Below are 23,400 nucleotides of genomic sequence, written 5' to 3'. Positions count from 1 at the left end.
TAATAAAAGCGAACAGTTGAACCATTTAAAGCAAAGCTATTGCAATCATATACACTGTAATACGTTTTACTTTTCGTTGCTTTCGGCGAAAAAATCTCGCTCCTAACTCATCATTCATTTTATGAATATAAAATATCAACTGTACTGCGAAATCGAGCTTCCGATGAAAGAGTTTTATTTTCTCAGATATGTAGCTTTTTATCAATAATGATCAAATTAGTATCGTTTTTTGAAGACTATTTAAGCAAAACGGCAGAGCCACAATAACAATTAGCTTAAGAACGATACACACAAAACACATTTGAAAGTTTTCCGTGCTAATAAATATCTATTGCAGTGTGCAATCCTTTTTTCAAGATTATCAACGCCGTGTGTTCGAATTCGAATACAGATTAACCTATCAGTGTTATCCTTATTAAGGCAGCCATGTTGAACGTATGACTTAAGATCCCAATAGTTATATTCATCTGATTCACAGTAATGACATTCTATTATGTGAAGGTTCGCGATTGCGGACAGAGGGAAAGTCTCAGAATGTTTAGTTATAAACACGATTGTACATCCAATAAATTAAAAAATAAGAAATGTGACGGTAAATAAAAAAAAAGGATTCATAATGGTATCCATTTGTGACTTCAAAACAAAGGACTATTATGTAGGTAATTGTAATGTTTTAGTGGTTAAAGAAGACTACAATAGAGTTGAAACTAGTTCCACCTAATTTTGTAATAATTTATAATAAAAATATCTGCGAATGTTTGATTGTTGCTCGGTTTTAATCTAATTTATATAGAATTATTTTGTTGAGCATTATAATATAAAAAGCTTATATTAAAGTTTAAATTAAAGAATTTTATGGCTTTATAAGTTTCGAATGTCTTGTAAAGTATACATATAGCATATGAGAGAGGGAAGAAAGAGAGAAGGGGGAAGAGAGAGGTGAGGAGAGGGATTGGGAGAGGGGGAGAAAGAGGAGAGATAGCAAGAGGAGGGGAGAGGAGAGAGAAAGGGAGAGGAAGAGAGAAAGAGAAGGAGGGAGGAGGAGAGGAAGGGAGAGGGAGGGGAAATGGGGAAGAAAGGGAAAGGGAGGCAGGGGAAAAGAAGGAGAGGGGGAGGGGGAGGGGGGGAATTTATCAATATATTTTATACTAATTTATAATTTTGTTGACAACGATTTTCCATATCATCTTTTAAAATAAGTGATTTGTTTATCGAGTAATTTGAATTTTTGACTCACAGGATGTCTCGCAAAGTGGCCTGCGCATCATCAATAATTTTCTTAAAATCATTCGATCGATGACTTAACTCTAAAATGCTGATTTGCGTGTTTCCATATGCGAGCAACTCCTTCTGCACTTTTTTTAGAACCTGTAAATGATAAAGCAATGCCGATTAATCAATGTGCCAATCAGTTCAACGAATACGATTTATTCGCGTCTTTTTTTATTATTTTCTATTATAATAATATTATAACAATAAATTTCAAAACAAAGAATCGCTTTGATAGCACAATAAAATAATTTTGAACAATAAAATAATTTTAAAATAATACATTTATCCCACTATCATTTATAAATGTGAAAATATATTATTTATGATAAAAACATGCAATGAAACATATCTAACCACATATGAATTGTGACACAAATAGATTTTGTAAATCGGAAATTATCAATATTTCTCATTTTCAGAAGCAGGTTACATAAAATTACACAATCTAACACAATTTTGCATATACTTCTTCTAAAAAATGATTGTAATACATATACTATATTAAGTTCTGGACTCACATATATACAGGATATCACATATCTCAAAATGATTGGCATACCTTAATATCTCGAAAAATATACGTTTTACAGAAGTGTTTCGGACAAAAATTATAGCATTAAAAAGATCTATATAGTAATCTTATCAATTTGACCTTAGGTGGCGTCGCTAAAATCAGGTCAAGGTAACATCGATTTTTTTTAAATGGAACACTCCATTTTTTATTTCAGAACCCGATAGCTGATGTCGAGAACTTTCAAAAAAAACGCTATAAGGAAATATTTTTTCATTAAGTACTTTTTGAATTATAATGCTTGAAAATTTCAATACCGCCGGCATTAGCATTCGATCAATGACTAAAATCTCTTGAATGTTGTTCAGGATCATGTTCTAGATAACATTTGTTAAGATCAGTGTCATTGGAGATTGTTTCTCTTATTTTCATTTTCGCATTGAAAATTCATTTTTATATAAAAAAATGAAAATAAGAGAAACAATCTCCAATGACCTTGATCTTAACCCTAGCACGCCATTGTTATTTTTGATTACCATCCCGGTCACAACAAGGTCTATGAAATCCTGCAACTATCACTCTACATCTCTGAACTGAATATTTTTTAGCTCAAGACGTGCGAAATTTGTATCTCAAATTAGACAAAGACAAATAAATATGAATCAAACAATATTTTATTTTTAATTAACAATGCTTCAAAGAAATTTTATTTAAAATATTCGCAAAAAATGACTATTTTGGATAAAAAATTCTCAAATTTTTAAATTTAATGTTCAAGCAAAAATCCAGAGGATTTTTTTAGTTGACCCTTTGGATTAACAAAAAAAAATAGTACGACATGAATCGCTCAAAAAAGTATAATTATTTAAACTATCGAAAATTAACATTTTTAAAAACATATTATAAGTTTACACTTAAATAAATAAAATTTTATTATTTGAATATAAACTGGTAGATAAATGATTATATAAATATTATTATAGTATACATAATTAAGTTTATTAAGATTTAGTTTAGAGGATGCAATACATCCGTCCTGGCCGAGCGATCTCCGAAGATTGACAGAAATTATAAAATTTCGACTATTTATTATATTGAAATAATTTTTTTTAATTCTACATTCTTGTGTATTTACTTTCATATAATACTATTCAAAACTCACAGTAAGCGTATATTTAATTTTAAAAAGGGGTTTTTTTATTAAATATAGAACACCAAAAAAACTTACAAGCTAATTACGTGTGAGTCCCACGTACCCTCTTTAAACTTTCATGCATTCTCACATCGAGAATAACTCAAAAAAAATAATACCCTTGCAAGCTTATCATATCTATAGACAGTTAAAAGTTTAAAGTTTTGTTAGCCTCAATCCAAGCCTTCAAATTATATTATAAAAAAGTTACAGCAATGTGAAAAATAGGGTATGTTGAATCCAAAAGTGGTTGGCTAAAAAGTTAGCGGCTTAGTTAGCTAAAAAGTTAGATGATTTAAAGTTAACGTAGGTTATCTAGGACATGATCTTAAATAACATTCAAGAGATTATTAGCCGTCGGTCCGACAACTTGTTTAAAACGGTACAACTTGTCTAATGATAGCGGTACTGTGACTTTCAGGCGTTATAACTCGGAAAATATTTTATTAAAAAAACTTACAATAATTGTAGTGGATCAAATATAAGTAATCAAGTGCTATGAGACAATTAAAATTAATAACACTTAATATTTAAAATTCATAAAAAGTACAAACGTTACGACGCTCGGGTTATTCTCAATGTTAAAATAATGTTATAATAAAAGTCGGATGCAAATTAATCTATTCTATTTCGAATTCGCTTAAAAATTTCATAAAAAAAGGAAAAGATGAGTTGGATGGATTATGCAATCAAAACGTGGTTCATAAGATTCTTTTGTGATAATTGCGATGCTAATTACGTGGGTCAAACAAAAAGACAGCTAAAGACAAGATTACAGGAACATGTTTCCGATATTAATAGAAAGTCTCTAAATCGTCATCGGTGATTTCCAATCACCGCATTGATCATAATCACAATTTTAAGTGAAATAACGTGGAAATTTTGGACATTAAATCCTCTTATAACAAGAAATTAATATCGGAAATAGTCCATATAAAAAGATAGAAACACGGAATTAACAAGCAAAATGATACTGAATTTCTGCCATATTTTAACATCATATATTCTCTTTCCCCTTCCACCTATTATTGTCTCCATCTATTTGTCTCCTTTTTAACTCATAACGTTGTCTAATATTGTCACAATGCTACACGTTTCTCTGTTTCTGATACAGCACAAGGGTTTATAAAATTATAATATCCATTGCATTACTTTTTTAATTTTTGACTCACAACAGTTCGACTGAAAAAGGTATATATAGTTTAGTATTTTAATATGCACTGATTTATTGATATGTTAATGTGTAATCGATATTAATGTTAACAAAACTCTAACGGTTATTTTATATATTAGGTGTTGGAATTAATTCGTAGCGTTTTTTAATGAAAGAATGTTATTTATTTCACATGAGCATTAAAAAATACATTAATGAAAGTACTTCCCATCACTTGTAAAACGCTACGAATTAATTCCAATACCTAATATTATACGTTTAAATCTCTTCTCCTACTTGTTACTGTTAGTTGTTTCTTTTAGACATTGTAATTATTTATTAATTGTACATTTTGTACTTAACAACTGGTTTTTTTGAAAACTTTCTTTTGAATAAATTGCTTTTCATAGAAGAAAAATGCAAGTTCTATTACCGTTCCAATTATATTGAGCGATTTCAACGTTTCACATTTAATATTTCAATGGATCACATATTCGTAACAAAGAAGGAAGATATAAGCATTTGATACGTATCTACATTTTTTAAAATCTACTTCAGAACGTACAGAAAACTGTTTTTGTAATATGAGAATCCGACTTTTATTGTAACATTATTTTAACATTGAGAATGATGATCGGCATCGAAATGTTTGTACTTTTTAGTTTGTACTAATTTATAGCGTTTTCTCTTAGCTGCATTATCGCCTACCAGTGCAACACTCAAACAATGTAACGTGTTTCCTTAACTGATGGTAGGCAAACTCATTCATCAGTGTAATGTGTTTCTCCGTGGCTATAATGTAAATTTTATGCACGAAGTGGGGTTTTGCTACACGATCTCAAAGAAATGGTGTAGAGCCAGTGTGACATTAAAAATTTAAAAATGGAAGTCAACCGGCAGTAGAATTAAAGATGATAGCATGAAATAGTGTATACCATGGTGTATGTACACTTGTGTAGTGCAACACTGATGCAGCACTTACATGCAACTGTAATGCGAGGTTATACTCAGTATCCCAAGAGAAATGCTATTAGTTTTAATTATTAAAAGTTATTAATTTTAATTGATAATAGTTATTGATCATAGTCCTTGTGATTACTTATATTTGATTTATTTCAATTGAATCATTCTATTAATCTATATTTAATTGTAGTGTTTTGGAAAGCTCTCAACACCAACTATTAGATTCTGAAATAAAAAATAATGTGTTAAATTAAAAAAAATCGTGACTTTAATGTTGGCGACACTACCCAAATCATCAAAGTGATAAAATCAGTAAATAGATCTCTTTGAATCCTATAACTTTTGTCTGAAACACTCCGTAAAACTTACAAATCTTACCTTTTTAAAAAAGATGAAAAAAGGCACTAAGAATGCATATTCTTTGGAAAAAAATGTGTACTAAATTGATTAATTCATATACTGTTTATAAGAAGACGTTAAACACTACAAAATGCATGATATCAACGTAAATTTACCTTTTTAAAAAAAGGTAAAAAAGCGCTGTAAATATAGGTAGGTGTCAATTGTGAATCAACTACAGATATACGTCAAACAAATAAAATGGTGTACTAAATTAAGAATTACAATTTAAATAATAGTATCTCTAATTAAAAAAATAAAACCTAGGTAAAAATAAAACATGGGTACATATTTTTGTATATTTGCTATTAAGTTAAAATAAAAAATTCTAAATACTTAATTTGAATGATATGTATCAGGTATATAAAGGATTTGATATTAATAATTGGCACTAAATTATAATTAAAAATTGTTATCTCACTCAATCTAAACCATATATGAACCTTGAACAAAATTCTGTTGTATAAAATTAAAATATGAAATCCAAATTCCAAGTGAATTAATTTATGGTGAAAATTAATAGCGAATTCGATTGGACACACTCAGTGCGCAATGGTGCACATTAAAGCCATCATACACAAAATAACGTAAAGATATATTTATACATAAACATAGAAATCGATTAAATCCTGAAATATTCAATACATTTTATTGTATTATTAGTTAACATATGTATTTTATAATTCGAAATATTTGCATTTTACTTTTATACTCAAATTAAATCAGTGTACAACGGTTTTAACATGCACCAGTGCGCACTAGTTCTTCCAATCGAATTCGCAATAAGTGATACGTATTTTTGTAATATTACAAAATTGCTTTATTTATTATTTATTTAACGTACGTACTCTCTAATGATACGTATCACTTGTACAAAGAATTCATTCAACAACTAGCGTCAAATTAAATTCCATAAAATTTTATGGATCATTTATATAAAAAATTTGAGATCAACAACTGGCACTAAGTTAAATCCCATATCAAAATAAAGACAGAATATATAATCTATATGATATTATCTTGAATTGTTATGCAATAATACTTAAGTATATATCTTTTATTCTTATTAAAGGATCTTCCTATTCCAATCCAAATGGCTTTAATTCTTCTTGTGTGAAATTTTTTAATCGTAATTCATTCAAAGTAACATATTACTAAAAATATGAATGTTATATTTAAAATAAGAAAAATAAGATACATTCCCATGAGAATAAGAGTGCCCAACGTATGTATACATGCGATTGGATTATAGAGTTGGATTATAAGTTACGAAAGTTGTGTGAACTATTAGGGTTTAAGTCTAAGATAAATAAATTTGGACTTATAAGACATGTGTTATGAAAAAAAAAGAAATAAACAGTAAACTTTATTTTTATTCAGTATAATTTTACTTAAATAAAAAAATTTTCATGTAATAACACTTGGCACTGCTGAACCAAAAAATGAAACAATAAAAAATATTTTTCAAATGTAATAATAAATTTAATTTGAATACATTTATTAAAAAGGAAGTTGAATGGTGAATATTTAAAAAAAATTACAATGGTACTGTAGTACTACATTTAAATCTAATAATTTTCACAAAAACGTACACAAAGGATTCAAAACTTACATACTTATGGCCTAGATATACTTAATTCTAATCTGCACGCCATATTACTCGCTCGCACGTATCCACATTGATTATATTTACATCATATTTTCTAAAATTCTTTTAATTTCTTTATATTTTTATATGATAAATATTATTTATGTCTTAAAATTTACGTTATCATTTTTATGTTTTAGTACTTTATTATTTCATTTTCGGTCCAGCAGTGCCAAGTATTATATTTAAAAACATAAAAATTTTTTTATTTAAATTGAATTACACTGAATAAAAATAAAGTTTAATGTTTATTTCTTTTTTCATTTTTCATAACGCATGTCTTACAAGTCCAAAAGACTCCGCACAAAATCATAGGATTTTGGCCCTCGATGAAATTGGCTAAAACTTTAGTATGTGTAGTTCTTGACTCATTCATCAAAAATGTCCATAGGTACAAAGCTTGAAAACTAGTTTTTTGTTGTAGCATTTTAAAGTTTTATTTCATTAATGCCTTAAAATTAAATTTCTGTAATATATACCAAAAAATTTTAGATAAATATGTGAATTACTCTTACCATCCTCACTCTCACTCCCTCCCACCCTCACCCCAACCTACTCCACTTCCATACGCATATGTCTACGCACACATTTTTATATAAAAAGAATACATAAAAATTGGGTGAACTTTCGTAAATGTTAAACCTCCGATTTTCATGAAATTTGACAGAAATACTCTAAATGACATTAAATGAATGCCCTTAAATGGATTTTCACTGACAAGATTTAATGCCAAAAATATTTAAGTAAATTTATATATCATATTGAATGGATTACCTTTATATAGCTTACTCTAAATCACTTCTGAAAGACTTTGATATTGACTTTGATCTCCAAGAAGATTTATATATACTCCATTTTTGTACATCCCTAGACAGGCGAGGGATAGGAAAGAGAGAGGTGAGCTGAAATTCATTTCGCGCATGAAAAGTCGGATGCCTCTGAAGCAGAGAGGGAGTTGGAATGGAAGTCGCTTCGGATAAAAGTTGTGCACCCTCAAGAGGAGAGGGGGGGAGATGAGATGGGAGTCGCTTTAGATGAAAGTCGCGCACCAAGCAGGAGGGTAGGAGTCGCTTTGGGTGAAAGTCGTACGCCCCCAAGAAGGGGAGGAGATGGGGTGGAAGTCGCTTCGGGTGAATGTCGTGCACCTCCAAGCAGGGGGCAAAGGTTGAAAGTCACATGGATCTTCTTGGAGATCAAGTGAACTATGTAAAGATAATCCATTCAGGGGTGTGCTAAATTTACTTAAACATTGTTGGCGTTAAATCTTCTTCAGTAAAAATCCATTCAAGAGCATTTATTTAATGTCATTTAAACTATTTCTGCCAAATTTCATGAAAATCAGAGGTTCGACATTTTCGAAAGTTTATCCTAAAAATCGAAGTAATCTTTTTTACACTTTTGTGCATGCGTGCGTGCATGATGCATTCCCCAAAATTAGTTGCGTATTATATATATTTCGAGTAAGATGTTCTATAAAAAGCATGATAAATAAGTAATAATGATAATGTAAGGAAATGCCTATGTGAGCCAACACTAACTGTTCGTGTGTGATATTATATAATATATTACATATATTAATAATACGAATACAATGTACTTAAATAATTCAAAGTGAATTATATGTAGTATTTATAATGAAATTTCAGTCGTAAAGTACGAATTACTAACGTAACTGACTATATACGCTACTGATAAAATTGTACACGCTGCAAATTGTAAATATTATGATTTTTAAAGTGAGAAATAAATTAATGTTTTGTCAAAAAATATTATCTATTACGATACTTAAATATTAGGTGTAGTAAAAAGAAATCCATTATTTTTCCAATAGATGGCTTTAGTAATCTATATCTCGTCTACGCGTGATACAGATTACTAAAGCCATCTATCTGGAAAAATAATGGATTTCTTTTTACTATACCTAATATAATTTATTAAATTATTTTCAGTCTCCTTTTTCCTCTTACTTCTATTCAGCGTTTTAGAATTATATATGATAACAAGGCTTGCAGTTTTTCCTCAAAGGTTAATGCTTAGGCACTAATTTAAGTTAATCAAATTATTGAAATAGAAATTGAATAATAAAAATATTATAATTTTATTTTCTATTTCTTTCTGGATTTGTTTCACAATCGTAAAATATTCAAAACTTATGAAAAGAAGAGCACAAAACAGCACAAGATATTGTTTGTGATATTTAATTATCATTACATTAATAAAACATTAGTTTCGGCCACAATCTGGCCATCTTTAGTAAATTCACAAATATTCTTAAAACGCAGAATTACATATATCTGACATTAAATTCAGCCGTCGTGTAATATAACTATGTATAAACGTGTCCTTTCATCTTGTGAAGGTGCATGGTACAACAATGTTGCAGCGCCAATTGTCATATTGCGAATTATGTAGAACAAGAATTTCCAGATTCTAATTTAACAAATTAACCTATCATTAATATCTTTTAATCGAAATGTATGAGAATAGAATCGTTACCTATTTTACAACAAAAAAACGATGAATCTCAAGTACATCCTTTACACAGATGGAAATTTGTCGTGACATTGTGTGTTATTATTTGTCATATCATATATGTTACCACTATTTATATATATGTCAAAAGTTTAGATTGTTCTAGAATTATTTATTAAGTGTGAGAGAGATCTTTCTTTAGAAAAGGCAGATAAACAAACCTGTCGTGGGGCAAACTTTCAGTGTCACTTTGCTTATTGTAAAATAAGTAGTGCCATTACTTATTTTTTATGTATAATGATTGTTCTGTATCTAAAATTCTGATATTATCTCAATCCAATTCGTATATCTCATTCAACTGGTGACGTGAAACCACTGACATCTCCGAGGTGGATCTTCTTATGTCAGCCTTATGTTCTTTTATTTGAGTTTTTAATTTCCTTTTTGTTTGGCCAACATAAGAAGACTCACAATTTAAACAATTTATTTTATAAACCACTCCACAATGGTCCTCTTTACACAAAGGATCTTTTCCAGTTTTAATAAATGTATTCAATTGATTTATAGGTTTGTAAGCGATATTAAAGCCCTGAATATGTGATAATTTTTAAAATTTGTCCAATACTTTACTTAAATATGGTATATATAAAAAACTTTTTCTTTAAATTAGAATTAGAATCGCTTTTATTATTGTTATACTCACTATTTTTATCTAAATTCGTTTTATTTTCTAAAGTTTTAATTCTGTTTTTTATTGTTGAAAAGATGAATTCAAGAAGATAACTATTCATTAACAGAGTGTGAACTAAGTCACAGATGTTTTTTTCTTGAAATTTTGGATGGGATAAAAACAATATTCTATCTAATTGCCCGATGATTACACCCCTTTTATGTACTAACGGATGATTTAAAAAATAATTTAAATATCTCCCTGAATTAATAGATTTTTTATAAATATCGAAGATGATTCTTCCTTCTTGTCTTATTAGTTTAACATCTAAAAAATTAATGCCGTTTTCGTTGCCAAAGTCAATTGTAAATCTTAGCCTTTCATGATATGAATTAAACAATTCCAGAACATTCTCTACTTTGTCTTTATACACGGACAATATAATGTCATCAACATAACGGAAATAAAAAGATGAAATAATTATATATTATAAATATTATTATTTATAATAATATTAATAATAATAATATTATAATAAAATTAATTAATATTATTATTTATAATAATTAATTAATAATATTATTATCGTAATAATTTTTTGTTCTAAGTCTTGTAGAACAATATTCGCTAATATAGGGGACAATGGAGAGCCCATTGGCATGCCAAAAATCTATCTAAATATTTTTTTGTCAAATTTAAAAAATATAGAGTTAATTATAATCATAATTGCTTTAATAAACTCATGGAAAGGAATCGAAGTCTTGTTGATGTTTTCAATTAAGTTTCACCTATGTTCAATACTCTTTAATACTAAATCGGTCGGAATGTTCGTATACATCGAGACCACGTCGAATGATATAATACTGAAATTCTTATCGATTATCCTTCGATCGATTGAATTTATTCATAATATCAAAACTGTTTTTGACATAACTGAAATTCTTTATGTTATTATTGTCTATAATATTTTTTAAGAAAGTCGCCAATAGATAAAAAACACTGTTTATGCAACTAACTATTAATCTCAGCGGATGACCTTCCTTATGAATTTTTGGCAGTCCATAAGAAAAAAATATTCCGTAAAATATTCTTTCGCTTCCTTCTTGTCACATAACTTCGAAATCTTCCTGTTTTTCCTTATCGCAACGGGTCTTCTCTTTTTCTCTTATAATTAAGAATCTATCAATAATGATAGTTGTTCAGTAGTAATATATATACATATATAGTTCGATACTACTCAATAATAATTTTTAAATAATAATAATTCGATAATTAGAAACGCTAGTTATTTGTGTAGCATATATTTTTAAAAAATTATTAGTTGCTAAATTAAAATCATTGCTGAGTCATATCATTTTAAAAATCATTGAATAAATATCACATCTATTTAATAAAATCGCATGCGAAAGAAGAAAAGTAAACGCGGGAGAAAACACGAATGGGAAGAAGAGAGAGTGCGAATATTATGATAAGTGTAGGACTGCAACGAGTGGGACAGAGAGAATTGCAACAACGAGTGAGAGAAAGAGAACGCAAGAAATAAGAGAGAGAGGGAACAAATCTCGCCTCCCCCCTTCCCCCTCTAACACAAACCTCGGTGATGCGTTCTCTCTCCCTCGAACTCAGCGTCTGTGGAGTGCACTTCTCCCTCCCTAATCCCTCATATATATATATATATATATATATATATATATATATATATATATATCGCATATACGTATACGCACATAGTTATTTAAAATCGGTATAGTTATGTAAAATAATATAATACTATACTTACTAATCTAGCAGAATCTAAATATATGATTATAAAATTAAAAAATTTACTTCAATTTTGATGCCACTTTTTCATATAAAAATGCACGTGCAGACGTATGTGATGGGGAGTGGGAAAGGAATGAAGAAAAAATAAGGATGAGGGTGGTGAGAATGGGTAGCATATTGTTATCTAACATGTCATGATTTATTACAAACTTGATTTTGAGGCAATAATAAAATAAAATTTTAAATTACGACTACAACAAAAACTAATTATTTTAAAGTTTTATGCCTATGGACACTTTTAATCAGAGAGTCAAAAACTATAATATACTAAAATTTCAATCAATTTCACCGAGGATTAAAATCCTATAATTATCGATTAATCCATAATGACTATCTAATGCAATTCATTTTATTAGGTGTTGGAATTAATTCGTAGCGTTTTTAAATGAAAGAATGTTATTTATTTCACATGAGCATTAAAAAATACATTAATGAAAGTACTTCCCATCACTTTTAAAACGCTACGAATTAATTCCAACACCTAATAATACAATCAATAAATGCATAAAAACTCTCATCCACAAAAAAAACAACAGATTGTAGAAAATCAATCTAATTGTCAGAACTCAAAAAGTAATACGACATGGTTTGTTTACAGTTCCATACATAACATCAATTTCTAATAAATTTAATAGATTCAAAAATAAAGATGTCAAAGTTTCATTCTATAGTATGAATTAGTTCAAAAAAATTGAATTAGTTCAAAAAAATTATCAGAGTTCACACAGATCTTCTTCCACATCTCGCAAAAAATAATGTGATATATAAAATTAGTTGTAAAGAATGTGATGCTTCCTGTCAGACAGACGAACATAATTAGAAAGAATAGCTAAACATATAAACTGGAACACCTCTGCTCGTTCTGTTATAATTATAGATCATAGAACGCAGTATGACTATGAATTTGATTGGGAAAACATTAGAATATTAGATGAAGAACGTTTTTATAGAAAATACTTAAGCTCTGAGATGCTTAATGTTAAAAAACAAATAAATGGTCTCAATCTACAAACAGACACAGAGAACCTTCATAAAGTATACATATAGATAATCAACAGTATTTGACTTTGCACTACCATCATTTATTCAGTCAGTGTTTGTTCGTGTTCACATTATTTATTGTTACTTATTTAATTTATTATAATTAATTTTATCCTCTGACTACAGACATATTAGGTGTACAAATAAGTTTCCGCTGTTTTTCAAAAATTAATTTATTGTGAAAGAACGATACATAATGTTTTATTGAAAGTATTGTCCATCGCTAGCCACTACTTTTTCCTCTGGTAGCATACGGATACCGCGTTAGAAGAACGCTTCATCTTTTGAGGCTATCCAATTATCGATTTTATCCAATATTTGATATTATCCAATTTTTGATATCTTCATATGATGTGAAGTGCTGCTCAGACAGGCCATGCGCCATCGATCGAAATAGATGGTAATCAGAAGGGGCAATGTCTGGTGAATACGGTGGGTGGGGTAGAACTTCCCAATTGAGTGTTTCCATGTAGGTTTTGATCGCCGCAACATGTGGTCGAGCATTATCATGCAGGAAAATAATTTTGTCATGCCTGGAATAGTAGTGGGCGCATTTTTCCTTGAGTGCTCGGCTCAATCTCATCAATTGTGTTCGGTAGAGAGCCCCAGTAACGGTTTTGTTCGGTTTGAGCAACTCATAATACACGATACCAAGCTGATCCCACCAAATACACAATATGAGTTTTTTTCCATGAATATTTGGCTTGGCTGTCGATGTTGAAGCATGGCCAGGTGATTCCCATGATTTCCTCTTCTTTGAGTTATCGTAGTGGATCCATTTTTCATCATCAGTGACTATACGATGTAAAAAACCCTTTCGTTTATGCCTGACAAGCAGCATTTCACATATGGAAAATCGGCGTTCAACGTTTCTCGACTTCAGTTCATATGGAACCCAATTCCCTTGCTTTTGAATCATTCCCAATGATTTCAAATGATATGAAATTGCTTGTTGAGTCGCTCCTAATGTAAGTGCAAGTTCTTTTTGCATTTGGCACGAATCTTCATTCAATAATGCTTCCAATTCCGCGTCTTCGTACACTTTCGGCCTTCCGCTACGTTCTTTGTCTTCGACGTCAAATTAACCATTCTTAAATTTTTGAAACCATTCATGACAACTTCTCTCATTTAAGGCAGTCTCACCATATGCTTCTACAAGCAATCGATGAGCCTCAGCTGCAGATTTCTTCAAATTAAAGAAGTAAATCAAAAGTTCCCGTAAATGACGCTTATTCGGCTCAAAACTCGGCATTTTCGCACAAAAAAAAATATATGCTGCTGATACAAAATCGCTAGTATTTCAAGGTTATGTTGTTGATAGATGTCCAACCTTATGATATAATGTTTTACATCAGACAATTTTAGCTTGTTAGTGGCGCCGTCTTTTGTCAAACGGCGGAAACTTATTTGTATACCTATATTTATTATTTTTTATTTTTTATTATACAATTTTGACATTTTTATTAATTTATTTTATTTATTACATTGTATTTTATATGGTTATTGTACTGACTGACTTTAAGTCTCTTTATTGTATACGTCCGTTATGTTTGACCGACTGATAATTATCCACGATCAGTAAGTTTTTACCAGAATAAGAATCTCTGCTAATTATTTGAAAAAGAAAACTATCTTAAATTTTCATTGTCAGCTTAATCAGATTCTCCACACGATCTTCGAATCGTAATGTGAGCAATTTTAATTATTCTGCAAACAGCTTACGAAAAAACGTTCTATGTTAGGAAGAAGTAACAACTGTAATTTAAAAACTTTTTGGAATTTTTGAAGAGGGCTCAATCAAGCAGCCGAAATATGTCAAGATTTCGAATTTAGAAGAATAAGTTTGAATATCAAACTCATGTAATTATTATTTATATGTATAAAATAATTTTACACAACAAGTTCTCTGATTGGTTCTTTAATATCTTGTAAATTTATTTCATTGTAATTACAGATACTATCATTTAAGTTGTAATTGATACACCAGTTCTTTGTTTAATGTCTTGTTTTACATCTGTAGTTGATTGATAGTTGACATCCATGTATTCATAGTGGTTTTTTACCTTTTTTAAAAAGATAAATTTATATTAATATAACAGTATATGAGTTAATCAATTTGGTACATATTTTTTTCCGGGATTAAGGAATACGCATTCTTAGCGTCTTTTTCTATCTTTTTTTAAAAAAAGATAAGTTTTATACTGATATCATGCATTTTGTAGAGTTTAATGTTTTCTTATAAATTCATTTTTTTATTTAGTAAAATTTTTTATCGCAGAACATGTATTTCTAGCGCTTTTTTTATCTTTTTTAAGATGGTAAATTTATATATTAATATCATGTCTTTTGTAATGTGTTTAACGTCTTTCTATATAAAAAGTATATAAATTAATTACTTTAGTATATATTTTTCATAAAAATTTTTAAGTGTAACATTAAAGTTGGAAAGTCATTCAATCGTACTTACGAGTTCGAACGGTCACTCGTTACTGAAAAAAAGGAACTCATTATTTGTAACGCATTACTTTTACCACAGTATACAGTAGCGCAACTCTCACGATTTCATCGTGGGTAAAAATGAACTGCACATGCGCGAGATATGTAACCAATCAGGACACTGATATTCCATCTCGCTTCTTCTCTTTACTGTACCTATATAAGGGATTTAAATGGCCATTTAACGGAAAGTGACAGGAGTATATATTATATGAGAAATAATAAAGTGATACGTGTGATAAAGTGATTAAGTGATGTGTTTAGTTATAAGTATTCAATGAATACTTATAACTAAAAGTGTTCAATAAAGTGCTTATATTTGACGTATCTAGGAAGCAGAAAACCAGATAAAGGCCAAATTTCTTTACGGAGAATAGTTTATCTGTACAAAAATTGTACAAATTTTCGATTTTCTTGAAGCACTTTGATCTTAGCTTTGTGTTGCAGATATTATTGTATTTTGAGAGAACATTATAAAAGATGGAAAAGATGTTGGTCCAGAAATCAAATGGTGTGTTGTCAAAGAATGTAATAAAAATAATGTGAAAAAACGACTTGTTTCGGTTTCCAAAGGAATATGACAGGTACAATTTCATTTTGTTTATTATTTTTTAAAACAAATGAATTTATAATATTAGGTGTAGTAAAAAGAAATCCATTATTTTTCCAATAGATGGCTTTAGTAATCTGTATCACGCGTAGACGATATCTACATCTAATACATAATTCGATACATATGCACATATATATTTACATTATTTCATGTTTCTAAATTTCTATATATATGTATATATATTATATATTTATGTGCGTTATTTTTATTTATAATTATAATAACAAATTATAATATTTACAGATGGTTGCAATGAATACGTGCGTGTGAAAGATTGGATTTGAAAGCAATGGGTGCAGAATATGCCCATCGAAATTATCGAGTGTGCCACTTACATTTTGAAGAAAAGTGGTACAATATAAGTAACGACTAGAGCTCATCTTCATCCAGATGCAAAGTCACTTCATACCGACAAAGTTTTTTGAAAGAAAGTAAGTTCTTATAGAGAAACATCTTATAAAATGTATATTCAAATATATATTCTTTTCTACTCTAAATTTTATGTACTAAACAATATTTGATAATCTATAAATTAATAATATAATATTACATATATAATTTACAGTAATGCATCCATTACGACATTAAAAGAAAAGATGGATGATGAAATACCTGTAGAAGACAATATTTGTATTTCGGAACATGATAAAATAAACAGGTGCTTAAATATATTAAATATAATAGATTTCTTAAAATATATATTTATTTTTCTGTTTCATTAAAGATAGAGTTTTGATATCGTGATTTATTTTTATATAGTTTCACATATATACTCTAATTAATGAAAAATAATATAACACTAAAATTACACATGTTTCAGTGACTTACAGCCAAAATCATTCTTGCCTCTAGAGACACCAAGATGTGATATTGCTAAACCATAAGTTTTTTTGTATTTACACACATATTTTTTATCTTCGCAGGATAAGGTCCAATCATACGTTCAGACGTTCAACAATTTTAAGATTTAGAAAGAGATTTATACCCTGTCTTTACCCCGCAAACACAATAAAGTAGTAAGCCTTAAGCTTTGAGGAATTGATCAATCATAGTCGATTATTCTTTTTATATTCCACTGTAATTGATCAATTTCTTAAAATTTAAGACTTAAATACACCTATTGTATTTGCGGACTTACTAGTCTTATCAGTTTGACTGTGGATGGTGTTGCCAATATCAGGTCAAGGTCACATCAGTTTTTTTAAATGAAAATCCTTATTTTTCATTGTATATTTTTGTAGCTTATTTTGAGAGCGTTTCAAAACATATATTATAATATTTTTTGTTAAGCTTCGAGTTATAAGACTTGATAGTTACAGTGCCGCTGGCATTAGCATTATCTAAGGTATTCGATTAATGATTAAAACCTTTTAAATATATTCAGGGTCATAATTTTGACATATATCAAGATCAAGATCTTTGGAGATTGTTTCTCAGACCGTATAACTGTCAAGCCTTATAACTCACAAAGTATTTAATGATAAAATATTTTGTTTTAGTGTTTTAAAAAGTTTTCGAGATGAACTACAAAAAAACTGCAATGAAAAATAAGGCAGTTTCCATTTTAAAAAATTGATGTGATCTTTTGACTCAATTTTGGTAATACCACCCGAAATCAAATTAATATAGGATTAGTAAATAGATGTTTTTAAACCCTAAATCTATTATTTAAACATATTTTTGATTACACCTTATCCTGCGAAGATAAAAGGAGTATGCGGGTATATTATAATAATTCATTTTCCTTTTTCATTTTATCCATGTTTTATTATATTATTCGATATATATTTTGTATAGGAGCACGTCCAGCAGTGTACACTCGATGAGAAAAAAGAAAAATGTAAGAGCGAAAAAATTGCAGCAACGAATTTCAAAATTAAAAGCAAAAGTAAAAACAATGGACGAGAGAAATAGACGACTTCGGAAGAAAAGATTTACAAAAAAAAAGGACAGTACAAAATCAGAAAATAAGGAACTTCAAGATCACGAAATCCTACGTCAATTAAGCTGTAAATTTTTTTCTCTAAATTTTGCACGATTGTTTTCCGCCCAAATTGATACTCACATTAAAAACAAACGAGGAAGACGATATAGTTCTGAATTCAAACAATTCGCTTTATGTTTGTACTTCTTAAGTCCGCGAAGTTATAAAAAACTTAAAAAAGAATTAGCATTACCTTCTGTACGCAGTCTACAAACATTTACACAAAAATGGAAAATTAAACCCAAAGGACATTTGCGTGCACATACCTGCAGCAACTCGATTACTAAAAACTTGCACAGCATATTTTCCTTTCATTTTTTGGAAGCTAGTTGGCTCAATATGATCTTTAGATAATTTTGGGACCATTTTGATCCACTGGTTACTATCGGTTATAAAAATCAACAACAATATGAACTTTGTTTCTAAATTCTATAATATATCATATTTCAATAAATTATTACGAGTTCTTTTCATTAAGTGAGGAGTATCGAATATATATAGTATTTCATGCTCATCAATTAAAAATTTTGAATTCTGTACAGAAATACCTAAGACTTCCTTTTCGGAAGAGTTGCAAAGTTAGAACCCATGTCCGAAATTAAAGCATAATTGCAATTTCGTAGCTTTCGGATAACATCAAATAGAATAGATTAGAGTATATTAGATTTACATGCAGTTTCGATCAAACAAAAGCAAACAGGAAGTTTCTAATTATCTGCAATACTACGTGCCATAATAACTAAAACACTTTAGATAATGGTAGTTTTTCATTACCGGTATCTTCAAATCCAATTATTTCGTCTTGGAGAACATTATAAAATAAATAACTTTTCAGACTCATTTCATCTATGCACAAAATACAGTAACGTTCTAATGATGGCATGTATTTAATTTTACATATATTAATTTTACGTATAAATGCTAAAATTTTTAATGCATTACGTGTTAATTGAGTCAGATTCGAATCCGTTTACTTTCGAATTTGTTCCATCTACGACGCGTATGACAATTTTAAATATTCCGAATCACGATTATTATATGAAATTGCCGGAAGAAAATGCTTTTAGATATGTTCGCGGATATTTAATTAGAAAGTGTACAGAAATGCATACATGTAAAACGTGTAAAGATTTTATTAATGAAGCTAATACTGTCATAGATAATACTGCTTTATATTGTTCTTTCGAGCTTATAATAATACAGAGGAAAATCCTTTTGGAAATTTATATTTAGCAATAATTTTTGTGCTTATATACATAAATTAAGAAGAAATATTTGTGAAAGAATTTGAAAATAATTGCTTTAAAAAAAACATTGGTAATTATTTAGTTCAACATGCACAGAATGTAATTTTTGAACCACCATGTCCACATTTTCCTACAATGTATTTAATAAAATATTTTTCCATATACGTATTTATTTCACTTGTCAGCATAATAAACAGTGAAATAAAGGTATTAGTAGAAAAAACAGAAAACTTTTAAATATTTTACACTTGTAAGTATTTTTTTTTAATGATATATTATTTTATTATCTGTAGTCTTACTTTCATACACACATATGCAATAGCAATTTATATTTCATAAGTTTATGACTGAAATATTGTTTTTGCTGGCATGTACTTTTATTTCGTTTTGTTTGTTATAACAGTTTATGGTAATGGTTATAGTTCATAATCTTTTAATTTCTATTATATACTGTTTGCATGGTTCGATTATAATTAAGATATTTTATAGAATTATACGTGTGTATATATATATATATATATATATATATATATATATAATATATTAAGTATTAAATATTAAGTTTTTAACTTGAAATATTAAGTTTCTTTTTGTATCGCTCTTTAATTCGTACCGAAGTGGATCGAATAGCTGAAGTATAGACTAATGATTGAGTTAAAAGAAATAAATAAAATTTAACATAAACTTCATATATTTATTACTATATTTAGTGTACTTTTTAATTTTTGTTAATATTTTTGTTAATATTTTATTTCTGTTCTAAAATGGACATATGCTTGAAATAAACTTTGCTGTATTATTGACATATATGTATGTACGTTTATTGTTTGATATATGATCCATGATTGATCATCCTTTTATGTCTCGCTAATCGTTATTGCACGTTTCGTATATTTTATAAAATTGTATATACGTTTTATATTATACATTTCATAAAATTGCAATAAAAAATTATTTAAGAGTGATATATTAATTGAACATATTGTTTGTACGCTTTTTCATATTACATCTAACATTCTTTTATATTTTATGCACTTTTTTATTAATTTTTAAATAATATTTTCATCTTATTCTATTATTTGTTTAATTTGCATATGTATTGCCATTACTAATATTATTAATTTTCATATAAGTTTTATGTAAATTTTTCAAATTTTTAATGTTTACATTTCAGAATTTTTTTGTTTCAGAATTTCACCAACAATTGCCAACCAATCATTGACTATGTTCAGCAGAGAAAACTCAGTATTAATTATAACTGATTAATTTTCTCTGCTGAATGCAGCTATTATCAATTAGTTAATGTAATAGGTACGTTTCAGCAGAACACAACAGTTTTGAAACCGTTTTTATGATTGTCTGCTAAGATAGAATCCATCAATCCTCTAGACCTAAAAGTATAATACAATCAGCGCAAAGAAAACTTCCAACATTTGCGAAATAAACGCTGAACGCAGTCATTTTTTACGTCGTTTTTTTAAATAACATGTAACAGGTTTAATATTGTTGTGATTTGAGATATAGTAAATTGAATTAGTCTAATCTCGGATTTTATCTGACAAATATAAGAAGAAATTAAAAAAATGAATTTAACACCTTTTTTTAACAGTAAAGGGGAAAAATATTTCAAATTGGAGATTAAATAATATCGATCAGTTAAAATAAAACGGATTGCTATATTATTATTAATTCTCTTATTGCGTTTATATTTTGTAACTCTGTCTATCATTGCAAATAAAAAAAGGTTAAATATAAGTACGAATCTCCTTATATTTCCTGAGAAATAAATGTATATCTATCATGTTTCATTTCTATTTTTCTGTTTCAAATATAATGTACATTGTGTCTGTTATTTTTCGAAAATTCTGAACTTATTACATCAGTATATAATACATCAGTTCAGAACTTAGAGTGGAAAAAGAACAAATCTTATGCAATAAAGAAAAAGAGAAAAGGTGAGAACAACAGAGAGAAGAAGTGAGATGGAAAAACAGTGCCTTGATTGGTTACATACTTCGCTCGCGCATGTGCAGTTCTTTTTTATCCACGCTGACATCAAAGGTGCCGACAGATAGCTGCGCTACTGTATATACTGTGCTTTTACTCATTATTTGTAACGCGTTACTTGTAACAATACGTTACTCATTATAAATAACTTTTTTTCTGCAAATAAATGCGTAATGGTAAAGAGTTACTTTTCAAAGTGACTTTTCTAAGCTTACAAGCACAAAATTAGCGTGTAGTCAGTTATCGTTGCAATCATAAAAAAACTGCAATGTTGTTATCAAGTCATTTTTATAAATTAATTTCTATAACGATAAAAATTACAGCGTTACTTTACTTCCCATCCTTATATTTTTTATAGAAATATATTTGTATAAAATGTTTTTTTTGAATTAGTCATTCAATCAGATGATTCATAAAATAAGAATCATGGAAAGATTTTTAATCCTTCGTTGACATACTGGGTGTGGACCACTCATAAAATTATTTTAATTCTCTGAAACTCAATTTTCTTTTATTTTGTAGAACAAAAATACAATGTTTACAAAAAATCTGTTTTTTCAATTCCCAAAATAGTCTAAATTTAATATGCAAAATAAATATCCTTTATTCAAAACTAATTTGCAAATTTTTTTTTTTTCAAAGTATGTGAACAAATTCTGTAAATTTTTGATTTCTAATATTGAATTTTTTAAAAATTACAATTTTTGAAAGATTTACTCGTTTTTTCTCTATTCATTGAACTCAAGAATTTTTTTCATAAAAACTGTAATGAAATTTTAATCAATAACTATTTGAATGTATTCTACAGATCTTGAAATTGATCCATAATTTTTTTCATTGATTGGATTTTTTAAATAAGAATGAAGAAGTTGATAATTTAGAATAAAGAATATATATAAAATAGAATTCCTAATAATTGTAAAAATATGTAATACAGATTTAAGGGGACTACATACACACTTTGGAGCGCGGTAAGAGGTGCGCAATTTACACTTATATAATACATTAATAGTATTATATAATGTGTATTAGATGTGTATTAGTATGAAGATGCTAGTTTGAATTTCGGCTATCAGTTTTAGCCATCACATAATTAATATATTAACAAACACATAAGCAAACACATAATTAATATATTAACAAAGAATATCTTCTACCTAGTCGGAAAGTGAAAAAAGCACAAACATCATACAAAGAAGTTGCCTGTCTCTTGGTTAACAAGTGATTGCGTTCCAATAAAGTTATTAAGAGTTAAAATTACGTAAAGTTAACATTGAAATTGTACAAAGAAAGTACTTACCTCAATCTCATATAACAGTATTAATTATCCCATATTCAATTAAGTATATTATAATATTGAGTAAATGAAAAAGATTTATATAAAACATGTTGTGAGAAAACTTAAAAATCGCCAAAATGTATGGAATGTTCTTAACTGTTTCACGTCTAAGAATGTAATAAACAAGATGTTTTTAAGATAACTGAAAGGACATAGAATGATGTTATTGTGTAAGTTAAATTTAAATTTATTTACATTTCTTAAGAATGTAATTATATGTGCGATCTAAATCATCTGTGTCTTTTTGAAGATTGAGACCATTTGTTTCTCGTTTTATGATTTCTGAAATCAGTTATTTGTTAAATCTTTCTTCATCCAGAATTTGTGTATTGTCTCAATCAATTTTGTGACTGTGATGCAAAAGCGTGTTCAGTGATAACAGAATAAAAATTAGGACCTTTACGTAAATTACTTTTATGTTCGAATTACGTAAATTACTGTTACTCTTGTAATTAATTTCCTTTTCGTTTAACTTACGTAGGATGCATCAATCCTTACAATTTATTTTATAAATGACATTTCTTTTTTGTTCTTTGGCCTCAGATCTTTATGAATTTTTACAAATTTAT

At 28.3% G+C, this 23,400-nt stretch overlaps 1 protein-coding gene and 1 pseudogene across 2 annotated transcripts in view; one reads left to right on the top strand and one right to left on the bottom strand.

Moving 5' to 3' along the window:
* The window catches only part of LOC105143685 (phosphoserine aminotransferase), a 202,445-nt gene that overhangs the window by 133,361 nt on the left and 45,684 nt on the right, over window positions 1-23,400 (bottom strand). Inside the window, exon 2 of one of the 2 annotated variants that reach the window (XM_087404020.1) lies at window positions 1,238-1,368. The exons of the other annotated variant lie outside the window; for it this stretch is intronic. Within the exon in view, the coding sequence (XP_087260146.1) occupies window positions 1,238-1,368 (131 nt within the window). The remainder of the gene's footprint in view (window positions 1-1,237; window positions 1,369-23,400) is intronic. 2 annotated transcript variants of the gene reach the window in all.
* On the top strand, window positions 16,544-17,964 carry LOC147910066 (uncharacterized; annotated as a pseudogene).

The sequence above is a fragment of the Acromyrmex echinatior genome, chromosome 3 (assembly GCF_024713525.1).
Source record: "Acromyrmex echinatior isolate Ae372 chromosome 3, ASM2471352v2, whole genome shotgun sequence".
Lineage (NCBI taxonomy): Eukaryota > Metazoa > Arthropoda > Insecta > Hymenoptera > Formicidae > Acromyrmex > Acromyrmex echinatior.
This window is presented reverse-complemented; position numbering and strand designations above follow the sequence as displayed.